The sequence below is a fragment of the Azolla caroliniana genome, unplaced genomic scaffold (assembly GCF_043228905.1).
Source record: "Azolla caroliniana isolate FFs.n. ecotype wild unplaced genomic scaffold, voAzoCaro1.0.p SCAF_81, whole genome shotgun sequence".
Lineage (NCBI taxonomy): Eukaryota > Viridiplantae > Streptophyta > Polypodiopsida > Salviniales > Salviniaceae > Azolla > Azolla caroliniana.
In genome coordinates this window covers 53,750-65,382 of record NW_028230516.1, presented here as the reverse complement: position 1 = coordinate 65,382, position 11,633 = coordinate 53,750, and the positions used below count along the sequence as shown (strand labels likewise).

At 38.8% G+C, this 11,633-nt stretch overlaps 1 protein-coding gene across 3 annotated transcripts; it reads right to left on the bottom strand.

Annotated features, from left to right (window-relative positions):
• Positions 1–3,700: 3,700 nt before the first annotated feature.
• Positions 3,701–11,496, bottom strand: LOC147849318 (calmodulin-binding protein 60 D-like). Of its 3 annotated transcripts, none has more exons than XM_087337648.1 (9): positions 11,283–11,496; positions 11,092–11,167; positions 7,672–7,730; positions 5,999–6,492; positions 5,765–5,925; positions 5,540–5,669; positions 5,263–5,369; positions 4,939–5,176; positions 3,701–4,858 (listed from the first exon to the last, which is right to left on the bottom strand). In XM_087337648.1, exons 1-9 carry the CDS (start codon positions 11,402–11,404, stop codon positions 4,221–4,223), a joined length of 2,025 nt encoding a protein of 674 aa, XP_087193774.1. In that variant the 5' UTR covers positions 11,405–11,496; the 3' UTR covers positions 3,701–4,220. The 3 variants fall into 3 exon arrangements, with proteins under 3 accessions (XP_087193774.1, XP_087193776.1, XP_087193775.1); XM_087337650.1 differs by having other exon boundaries at positions 3,701–4,867; positions 11,283–11,484; XM_087337649.1 differs by lacking the exons at positions 11,092–11,167; positions 11,283–11,496 and adding an exon at positions 7,852–8,185 and having other exon boundaries at positions 3,701–4,867.
• Positions 11,497–11,633: the final 137 nt, after the last annotated feature.

Sequence of the window (11,633 nt, the reverse complement as noted above, 5' to 3'; positions counted from 1 at the left end):
TGTCCACTCATTCGGGTTGTAAACTTCTAGAGCGTTTTCTGTCTTGATGGGTCGATCTAACCCTTGACTATCAGGTAGTCCTACATCTGCTCCTTCCAGAAATTAAAGTTAGATCCGTCAAAATTCCTTAGACTCATTTCTTCTCAAGCAAAATTGATCTTGTAGAGAGGTGTTGGCCAAAAGATTTCAATCAGATTGAAATCTTAGAATCTGTTCTATCAAGCAAATATAGTTAGAAGCCCTTCAAGGTTGCCAAGAAAAGAGATGTTAATGAAGCCAAGAAGACAGTCGGCTGCAGAATCAAGAAAAACCAAGCTCTGATACCAGATGTTGGAAACCAGTCATCAGGATGCGGAACAAACTCAACACTCTTTGAGATGAAGATCTTGAGTAAATACAAAGAAACAGATTGCTAACACAAGACAACTTAATCATAAGACAAGATCAATAAGAAAGATAAAGAAAAGAAGTACACCAAGGTAGGCACAAGAGTATGTAACTGTATTATTGTCTCTGAGAGTTACAATGGCAATAAGAAAAGGAACAACCACTAAAAGTAGGTTACAAACATGAGTTTAAATACTAATTGACTTAGGGCAACTGCCCTTTCCACTATATACAAAAAAAGCCTAAACCTAGTGTGTCCAATGGGACAATGTGAATACGACCATTATATACCCGTATTCAACAGTGTCCTCAGACATGCTTATGCAAGTGTTTGTATTGAAGTGCTTATGTTGATATCCTTGAGTCAATGTAGCAAGTCTACGGTCAAAGACATTGATGCCTTGATCCTCATCGTACTCCCACATGGCCATTGATTCATTATTCTTGATGTTTTGTTTCTCATTGAATCTTGTGTGTTGGAGTCACAAAACTTGTGGCCCCAACAATAAGCTCTCTTCATTTTATGGTTTTTAAGAGCTCTCTTGTCGAACACAAATAGAATCCTTGGCATATCGTGTTGCTTTTCCTTATTACTATGCACTACCACTTGTCCTTGGATGGGCACTTGGGTGTGAAAAAATGTATGTTGAACATGAACTTTTATCACATGCCCCCTTAGTTGTCACTTATACATAGTAACTAATCGCTCATTTATCAAGTTTTGAACCCTCAACCCTTTTGTTACTAATGGCTGGCCCCTTTCCTTCTAGTGACCACTTTGACCAAAATCCCAATAGTTTAGAAACTTACCTTTTACATATTCTCCCATTGCACAAACCATATCATGATGCCATTTAGAGCCTTGTACATATATCTTTCAAATGTTATGCATGGCAAAGTTGGAAGTTAGAAGTCTATCACTCTAACCAAGTTCCCCAACAATTGTTTGGTTCTGGATTTACCATTGTCTCAACCTACAAGTTTATCACTCTTGTATCAAGTTCAAGAGGTCTATGCTCAAAATCATGGCTAAGATTGAAATTCCTTGTAAGATTTTTCAAGAAAATTGGAACCTATTGTTAGACATGAATCCATGCATCATTATTTGTTTTAGTAAATTATATTTGTGAAGAAAATATGTGATTTAAGGTCATTTGGAACTTACTTTTTTCTAATATCCGTATTTGTTTTGATTTGGCGTTGTAGTCCCCTCCATTGTACTTGCATCTTTGTCAATAACTTCTAGTTTACATGTAGTAATTTTGACTACAGTGTTAGCCCCATAGAAAATATTCATTTACTTATTTATCTTGAGATTTTGTTATTGCCAAGTAGCAACTACAAAACACTTTTTGTGTAAATATTGTTTACCTTATATGGCTGCTAAAAAGAGTATTCTTAATGTATACTTCTCAGTCCTAAATGTTTGATTTAAACTAGAAATTGAAATTTGCTCTTGTAATTTAAAAACAAAAGCGAAGTATGAACACGTTTGTATTCTTGATTCAAAGGGCTCAACCACTACTTTCTCTATTGCAATTAATTTCAAGGCATCAACTAATCTAGATTAATTACAGCTCTAACATACTTGACCTCAAAAGCTGTTTCAATACACCTTGTTGGGCATTGTTGACATGTTTGGGGGTTCGAGAGAGTATTGGCTCTTGAGGATTATGGAGATACTAAAACATACTGAGATTCATTCTTCTAATTTCATTACAATACGCTCATACAGTGCCTGAGGAAATCTAGTTTTAAGAGGACGTGCTCACCTTTGGTATGAAAATCTTGCTATGAAATGCAACTCTCTGTCAAAACTTTCAGTAGTCTCCATGACTTAATTTACATTTCCATATCTTAGATTGTTATGTTAGATTTCTCAGTTGTATTCTAGACCTTCAAACTAATATACCATAACATTAAAATACTCTGCAGTTACATGATGCCTCAATATTGTGCCTTTACGTTCCTCACGAAATATTTGTAATTGATGGCATGGTAAAGCATTAGTGGGTTTTTATTACTTCACCAGCATCATATGATACCTATACATCATTTCCTGTACAGTTTACATAGTAACTATATGGCTGGAGTTTTTTAGAGTTGGATCCTGGACATTTCTTTTTTTGCCAGATTGATTTCTCAGCCCTTTGGGTCATCTTTCATTTTAATATATACATTTTTAGCATCTGTATGTACGTCTAAATAATTGCTTCAAACTTGTATGTGGTAGACATCTGGAAGTTAAATGTGAGATAGCAAAGTAAAAATTGTACTGATATAGGAGCAGTGGTGTTTGTTGTGTTAAGAATGGAAACAAGGGAGACAAAATAGCTTCTGGTGCTGCTCCTATTGTTGTGGTACTGTTCATCGGTCATCCCTTGATTTTTCTTCTTGTGTTCTAGGACAACTTTACGTGATCCATTATTCTTCTGCATTTCAATACTCTGGATTGCAGCCACAATTCAGACCCTCAACTTATCACTATTACGCACATGCCAAAAACTTGGGAGAACCGCCCACTTCCTGACGAAAATTAGCAATATACCTATTTTGCACCTGCATCCATGCACTACAGATTGTCGATGCAAACTCTCCAGGAGAGTACTCTAGAAAGAGTTAGAAATCCTTCAAAAAACCTGACAACCCAATTAACAAACATGGCCACGAAACCATATGGAGGATAGGCAGATAAACAACCCAATGAGGCCTCATTTCATCAAGCTACGGAGGCATAGTTGAATGCTTCTTGTTGATCTCCATACTGTAATGAGAACTGTTTCCCATATCTTTGGCCCACTCTGGATCACAGTATTCAGGTTTCAAGTGATGATGCAGCTGTCCAGGCCTTGAAATACTTTTTAAGTTGTCTAAGCTGTGATTCCACTAGTTTGAGTGGAAAATATTATCATTACTTCCTGCTGCATAGCCTATAGCACGTATCCAGCCTTGAAATTCATAAACGAAGCAGGTTCTCAATTAACAACTGGTGTCATTCCATACCTTCTACCGAAGTAGAATAATCTTGCCTACTACAGCTGCATAGGACAAGGCTGACATTGTATTTGATAAGAGTGAATGGCAACTAGGAGCAACCAAATCATCTTGCATTAGCGTATGATTCAGTTTCATGATTCCATCAGTGACTGCTTTGGAACTCCATCAATTCCACTGCCTTCAAAAGTTCAGATATGAATGGGTAAGTACCTGACTTTCATTAATGACTGCTTATTTCTTATTGAGAACTGTGCTGTGCAAAGATAGTTCCTTTGTCTCACGAGGATGTTACAAATGGACAGGATATCAAGTACAATGACTAGAACTTTGGCATCATCCATAACATTAAAAGCATGACTAGGAGCTCTTCAAAACCCATCAGCCAAACACTAAGCAATTAAATGCTCAAATTGGAAAATGCTGACTTTCAGCAGGGTTTTTTTAAGATACATGGCATATGGCAATTGACTTTGTCACAACAAGTTATTAATACAACTGGAATGGCGATATAAATATTAACATATGGGGCATTCCTGCTACCTAAGTTTTACAACAGTGCCGCCACACAGGCGTTAGCCCATTAGTGTCTCAGCCTATTTCATAAAGGGGTCTGCTTCATTTTCAAGCTATTAGTGTTGTAATTACATCTACCGTAAACAAGTCCTGTGCATCTAGGAAAAAATAAGCTCCTAATTTTATCATCCAGCAGCAGTTACTTCCCTGTTAGTAGCACATTTCCAATTGATAAGAGGGTACGTGCTGTTAAACAGGGTAGCTTCTACAGAAGAATATAATACATATGAAAACAGGACTTCAAGCTGGAGGTGGGCATACCATTAATCTTCAAGCTCTTCAATCTGGGCCCTTTTAACTGCCTTCTCATGAACAATTTTTCTAATGAAGATGCCCCAACGTAATGCTGCTTTCAGCTTTAGCCAACCTATATAGGCCTTTCCGGACGAACGGGCAACACTATCTTCACCATATGACCCAGCAGGAGATTGACCCAAACCAGCTGGAATATAAGAATCATCTACCTGCATTCTGAATGGTTCTTGGAAAGAACCAGAGCCATACGGTAACCTTAACAGTTGCTGTATATCATCACTGCCCAACAGCTCCTGCGCCTTTGCACGAATATCATCTTCTGTGAAGAACTGGTCAGGAGTCATTGTGAAGCGTTGCAAATCCAGACAGCTTTGTTGGTATGATTGCTGAGAGGTTAAAGGAGGTTGAAAACCAGATGATCGTGACACCATGTGCTGATATGGTCCAATGGCAAGACCAGTAACAGAAGTTATATCATTGCCACTAAAAGATGCTTGAAAAGGCATATTTGAAGACGAGACATAATTATGTGCATAATTTCGTGAAGTCAACATCTGATTATCATGACTGATTTGGTACCCTTGACTATTATCACTGGAATGAACTTCGGTATTATACTCATAATGCTGAGATGTAACATCACCGGCTGTAATAACTGCACTAATTTAGATATTACGGTCAAGCACATGCATGACTTGCTTCACAAACTAAGGAGAAGCGTTTTACCTGTTGTATTTGCAGTAGTAGGTAAGGTTTGAAAATTTATTGAAAGAGGCGGCATACTAGTATACATTAAAGGTTGTTCCTCATGGCCACTTGAACTCCCAACACATACCATGCCCTCACTCTCATTGTTTATGCTTGTATGCTTGTAGGCAGGTTCAGAAACAAGAGATTCGCTATCATACTCTGAGACACTTTCCCAGTTCCCATATGCAACTTTTACGAGCTTATCAACCACCACCTGTGTAATGGTAGAACGACTAATTGAGAAACTGAGACACATATGATACTAATGCATACAAATACATACGGGAGTTCACAAGCTACCTTTTCAGTTTCTGTGAGAGACTCAACAGGCTTGTATTGATTACCAGAAGTCACACCCATTAGCTCATAAATGTGGTTAAATATCACACCAACATTTTGCGAGTTGCCTGCATAAATTATGTAGTTCTCTTTTCAGTAATATACGAAATCTACACAACATAATTACAAGGCAATGATCAGCAGGTTGCTTATCTGTCTTTAGACCAGAAACATTCATGTTCCCCGATATCTTTTGGGACAGACATAGCAAGCATGTATAGATTGTGGGAGAAAAAACCTGAATTTCCAATATGGTTTGGAGCAACATTGTCCGCGTAGAAAACATACAGCTTCCCAGTCAGGACACAAGTCTTTGCATGTTCCACTGCGGCATCCCACATCTTGTTTGACATGCCAGATCCTAAAACCTGCATAAAAAGAAGGATTTCCCTTAAATTAAGTCCTGGAATTTCCCACTGACATTTTTTAGCTGGTTCACAATGGTAAAGAAAAAAAACATTACATTTCTCAGTTTTTGCTGATCCACAATATAGTTTCGAAGAAAATCCTCTACTGTCTTAATACCGTTTTGCTGAAGCCTCTTATGAAATGCTCCATCTTTGCCTATCTTCTCTAATCTCCATACTTCATCATTTAAAGACGGTGGGTAGTGTTTTTTGTAGACTGGAATACATAGAAAGAAATGATGAATGGTCCGTGAATAAAAGTAAAACAGAGAAAACTAGTGACGACTTACGTTCCCCTCTATGGTCTTTGACAGTGAAAGCTTCAGTCCTGCACTCTTGGATATGAACTCCTTGCAAATAGCCAGGGATAACTCTGACACCAAGCCTGAACTTCCTGCTCCTGATCCAGCTGGAATTGTCAGTAAATGCCAACTCACCCAATGTACCAACTCCTTCCTTCAGGGTGACAGTCAAATCACCAGTAAGAAGAGGTCTCTTTCCCTCGCGTTCTTTCACAACATTATTTTCAAAATCTTCTGCTGTCCATTCATCCTCATCATTGCCAAAGTCGCCATCCAGGACCACTACCTGTAGCTTAGCAGAAGATGCCGGTCCCGTTGTGACAATTCCACCGGTTATTGTATCTTCAAGTACAATATGTATTGGTAGTCCTTGATCCCCTTCAACTTTCCCACCAGTAAATAAAGGGAGGGAAAGCTTATTCCTCAAAGTAAGCCGTAATACATCTGATGAACAAGACTCTAGTGTTTGCCTTGGAGAAGTTCTGCAATAGAAAAGAACCAGTAAGTTTACATTTTTGTCACTCTCTATGGAAAGAACAAACTTATTAAAAAAAACCCAGGACAAGCGAAGGTGTCGGTCACAATTGGCTATAGTGAAGCTGTAACAAACTAGTACTCAAAACAGGTGCAAATCGAAAAGGAGAAATCTAAAAGGAAATCCCTTGAAAAGGTTCAGAAGATACAGGGCTAAATGTCAGGAGCAAGACACGAGAGTTATGGCTTGATCTGGACAAGTTCAGGAATTCATACGGTAGCCATACTGTGCCAACACACAAAAATATGGTCTGCAGAGAAGTTATAGAAGAAAATCTGTCTTCAGATATAAGGATGTGGTTCTCTTTCTTTGAAGAATGTAAAAAACAAGTGGACACCATCAAGGGCAAGTGCATAATCCTGAAACCAGGTTGAAACTTTACTGTATGTAATTGAAAATACAGTTGTATGTGTATATGTCAAAAGTGATACTCTGCAGAAAGTATTCACAGACTGGTCCATAGCCTCATTCAGGGGGAGCTGGTGTACCAAAAAGGGCCTAGTCTTTTGAGAGGATATGGACTTTTAATAGGGTTTAAGAAACCAAATTTCAGAATATGGAGTAACTTTCTCTGGCAACACTACTAAATTATTATCATGAGACAACAAATAGGCAGGGCCAGCCTTAAGATTGACCCAACAGAAGAATAAGGGACGAATCATTTGCATTGAACAAAGGCTCCCATTGCATGACATGGGCATAGAAGCCAGAAACATAGAAAGCACGCAACAAAAATCAGAAAAGAAGCTGCTTCATGCAGTAAGGCTTTATGATATGTAGTAATGCACAATAGCACACAAGAAATAGCTAGCTTCCAAATCAAGGAGAAATCAATGCAAACAAAAACATTAAAGGAATTTTTTAACCAAAAAAAAATCATTACAATCATAGCACATGTGAAAACACTGTCTTTATACATCTGACATGATATTTAGACTTCACAGGACAAAGAACGAAAACCATAGGATTTTCCTTAAAAAAGCAATGCCAGTGACCTCATGCTACATTCCCTATCGTATTAGATGGGTTCTTTGTAGTTTTTAGGTTTAGAGAGCAAACTAAGGCAAATTCAGCCACACAAAATATCACAAGAGCTGACTATTCTGAATACAAATCCGTATAACACCTGGGTCCAAGCTTATTGGGGGCAAGCCTCGCAAGAGCACGTTCAACTTCCTCTCCTACCTGCAGTGATTAAAGTTTGAACATAGCTATATTCAGATAATGAAAAAGAGCATTATAAGAAAATCTAACATTTAAAATTCTGAAATATTTATTTATTTGAAGTTCACAAACAAGGACGTACTTTCATCCTAAGATTCAGCATGACTCTAATCACAGTCATCCATCGGTGAACATGGAAGAAAGCAGGCAAGAAACAATGGTGACAATTAATTGCAGGTGGTTTTCTGATCCTTGTATTACCCATCCCAAGTGTAGGAGATTCAAGCCCCAACCACACATGTAAACCAGGCCAAAATATACCAGAATATTGGGAACTTACAGACTAGATCCCTGTGAGGGTGAGAGAATATGCACAAGAATGAGATGAGACAATGCTAGAACCAATGAGCTGAAAAAAATTACAAACTACAAAACAAATAAATATACTCATGGTGAATCCTTGTTTAAACCATAGATATTGGTTGGCTTACCATTAGGGTACACATTCATCATCGCATTCAAAGAGATAGATAGATAGATAGATTATATTGTCATTTTCGGAGGTCAAATATGACTTATGAGACCAAAAATATTACATTTCATGCGATACGTGTGAAAGTGAGTGGCGACTCTCGATGTTCAAGAACTTTACCAATGAATGTTGCAATCGAGAGTGCACATTGTGGTTGTGAGAGAAATTCGTGCAAGGATTGGGCTCGGTCGAAAAGATGTGGAAAGCATGGTCAAATATGATCAAAGGCAAAGCATTGTATCAAAGTGTGATACTCAGACTCTCGAACTTGTTTAGGGCAAAGTCTGCATAGTTGGCCACTCTCATCACTTGTGCCCCAACGCCCCATCTCACATCGCAATGCATGTGAGCTAAGTCGCATGGAGCAATGGTTCGAATGGCAGATAACGAGATGGACTCTAACATATATCAATGTGTACGGTGAAGTGTGAGCCTCCAGATTTGTTCCATGTCATGATACATTGGCGTTGCAAAAAGGCCTCATTTACTGAGGAATATAGTGATGCATCATGAAGCAAGTGTCTTGCATCCCATCTACCAAACCATTTTTCTATATCTTCCATCCAACCGGAACACAAAATTTTGCTTTTATGCGTTTTTTGGATCTTTTTGCTTGCTTCCCATGCAATTCTAGGAAGTCAACATGAGGGACTTTTTTGAACCTTAAGCATGTATTCAACAACTCTTTCCATGGTCATGATCTCAATGGGAAGCGATCCCGTCTCAAGGAGGAGGGTGTAAGGCATTTGTTTCTTAACTTGTAGAAACTTTGTAAGAAAATGTTTTTGGACATTTTCAAACTCTTTCCACGTAGATTTAAGGATGCTACCGCCCCATATTTCCACCCCATAGAGAAGAACCGATGTCACAAACGTGTCAAAAAAATATTTCTTGAGGACAAGAGTATGGATTCGGGAACTGGTCCAAAGTGGGACTCGAACCCACGCTCCCTTTCGAGAACCAAAACTTGAGTTTGGCGCTTTAGACCACTCGGCCAACCTGACCGTTGGGCAACTTGACCCATAAGACCAACATCATTATAAAGCACTCTTCCCAAATAATGAACTTGGATCACATCTCCAACAAGTGTATATCCTGCAATACACGATATACACTTGCTAGAGATATTTCTTGAGGACGGGAGTATGGATTAGGGAACTGGTCAGGAGTGGGACTCGAATACACACTCCCTTTCGAGAATCAGAACTTGAGTCTGGCGCCTTAGACCACTCAGCCAACCTGACTGTTGGGCACCTTGACCCATAAGACCAACAATCATTATAAAGCACTCATCCCAGATAATGAATATGGATCACATCTCCAGCAAGTGTATATCGTGCAATACATGATATACACTTGCTGGAGATATTTCTTGAGGACAGGAGTATGGATTCAGGAACTGGTCAGGAGTGGAACTCGAATCCACTCTCCCTTTCGAGAACCAGAACTTGAGTCTGGCGCCTTAGACCACTTGGCCAACCTGACTGTTGGGCAACTTGACCCCTAAGACCAACAATCATTATAAAGCACTCATCCCACATAATGAATTTGGATCACATCTCCAGCAAGTGTATATCGTGCAATACAAACTCACATGTATTGCTTGGAAGGTAATCTTCCTAGCTTTTGGACAACAAACATAGTTGCATCCTCAGTAAGTCTGTCTGCCTTGACGCTTTAATGAAGACAGAAAAACAAATTGATTTGCTAACATACTATATATACAAAATATATTCCCCTCTATAGGACTACACTAATCTGGAATAAATTTACCAGACTAGAATCATTTACACATGTGAGTGAGTGAAAATAAGTGGAAGAGAAAAAAGTGTTTGGGAGAAAGGATAAGGAGCTATAAGTAGTCACTATGAACCTACCTCTAGCCTAACAACACCAGAATTACAGCAAATACATTTCCATTGTCAAGAAGAAGGTTTGAAGAGAAATCTTAAAACTTGACATATCTTTATTACCATAAAGAGACTTTGAATGAAACCCATAACTTCGTACCATAAACAACATGCATTAGAATCAATCTTCACTGTTTGCATGTCTCACTGTAGTATCTTATGCAACATTTGCACAATAAATGGACACTCAGCAAATATGGATTTTTATTTTCCTATAGTGACGAACCTAGTGATGAGATAATGTAATATATTTTACGAAACATTATTACAACGAGATGATCAGTAGCTCAATATGTCTGTCTTCTGAGTAAATTCCTATTAAATCAGCAAAATGAGACAGAATTATGTAAACGTGTTGTCTTTTCTGGTAATTGTACTTGTTAATGCATGCATAAAAATGAAACTAGAGAAGAAATCTATCCACAATTACTGTTTAGAATGAATGTAGACAATGTCACACGTAAGCACACATAACATTGAGGAAGTACGAGTTGAAAGGAGTAAGAAGAAATGGACTTGAAGTCGGGATATAGGATATGACATGTAAACAACCAAAGAATCATGTGATAATCATATGTAAATCCGAGCAAACAATGCATTCTTCATAGTAACCAATGTTTTGATGAAATCGTTAAATAAGAACATGTGTTAGTTACAGATGATTACAGCAGAAAACTTGAGGGTAAAAACATCTTTTGTAAAAATCAAAACATTGTCACAAAGGCACCTTGATTTTAATATATTTTAAGAGGGCGTCAAACAGATACAAAGACAGGACCAAGAGACACATCCTCCCTCGTTAAGAAGCCCACAGTGAATTAGAGGAAGAATTTCAACCCCTCACAGAACCTCGCCGTCTCTTAGGAAACCAAGAATTAGTCAAAGACTTTTATTTTCCTAACAATTTTCTATATCCTCAGCTAATTTCAAAACATCTCACCACTTTCCGTAGAATCGGTTCTAAGGTTGAGAAGAGTTTTTGAAGACTGTCCATTTTCACAGCTTCAACGACCGCACTACAAAATGGGGAAATTGAGCACTTGAGCCATGGTTAGAAAGCCAGTCATCCATGGAAAGCAAGTCGGGTTACATTAGTAGATCGAAAGAATAAAGGAAAGTAGAATCTGAAACCTTGCAAGGCCAGGGAGCTTCTGCCGCTTCTGCTCAATTAATTGATCGGGAGCAGCAGAAGAAGACTCGGAAACTAGTCCACGAACATATTCATCCTTTTGGAATGATCTCTTGGTGCCCATACTGGTGTGATCTGCAGAGCGGAGCAGAGAGAGAGAGAGAGAGAGAAGCAGACGAGGCTGAGGCTGAGGCTGAGGCTGAGGAGGAGGCGGAGGCGGGAGCAGCAGAGGAGGAGCAGACGCGGAAGCAGGGGCGATGGAAAGATGGGCTTAGGTTCGGCTAGGCTAGGCTAGGCTAGGCTTGTCTCGGTTTGGGCTTGTCTCGGCTTGGGCTCGGAACCGTTTAGACTTA

What these genes read in the sequence shown, in the direction of transcription:
- LOC147849318 (XM_087337650.1), bottom strand. Translation starts at nt 11,404, where the DNA reads ATGGGCACCAAGAGATCATTCCAAAAGGATGAATATGTTCGTGGACTA. An exon ending in CAAAGACCATAGAGGGGAAC is followed by an intron (nt 5,926 to 5,998) that starts GTAAGTCGTCAC and finishes TATGTATTCCAG; the next exon opens with TCTACAAAAAACACTACCCA. An exon ending in CTCTCACAGAAACTGAAAAG is followed by an intron (nt 5,177 to 5,262) that starts GTAGCTTGTGAA and finishes ACCATTACACAG; the next exon opens with GTGGTGGTTGATAAGCTCGT.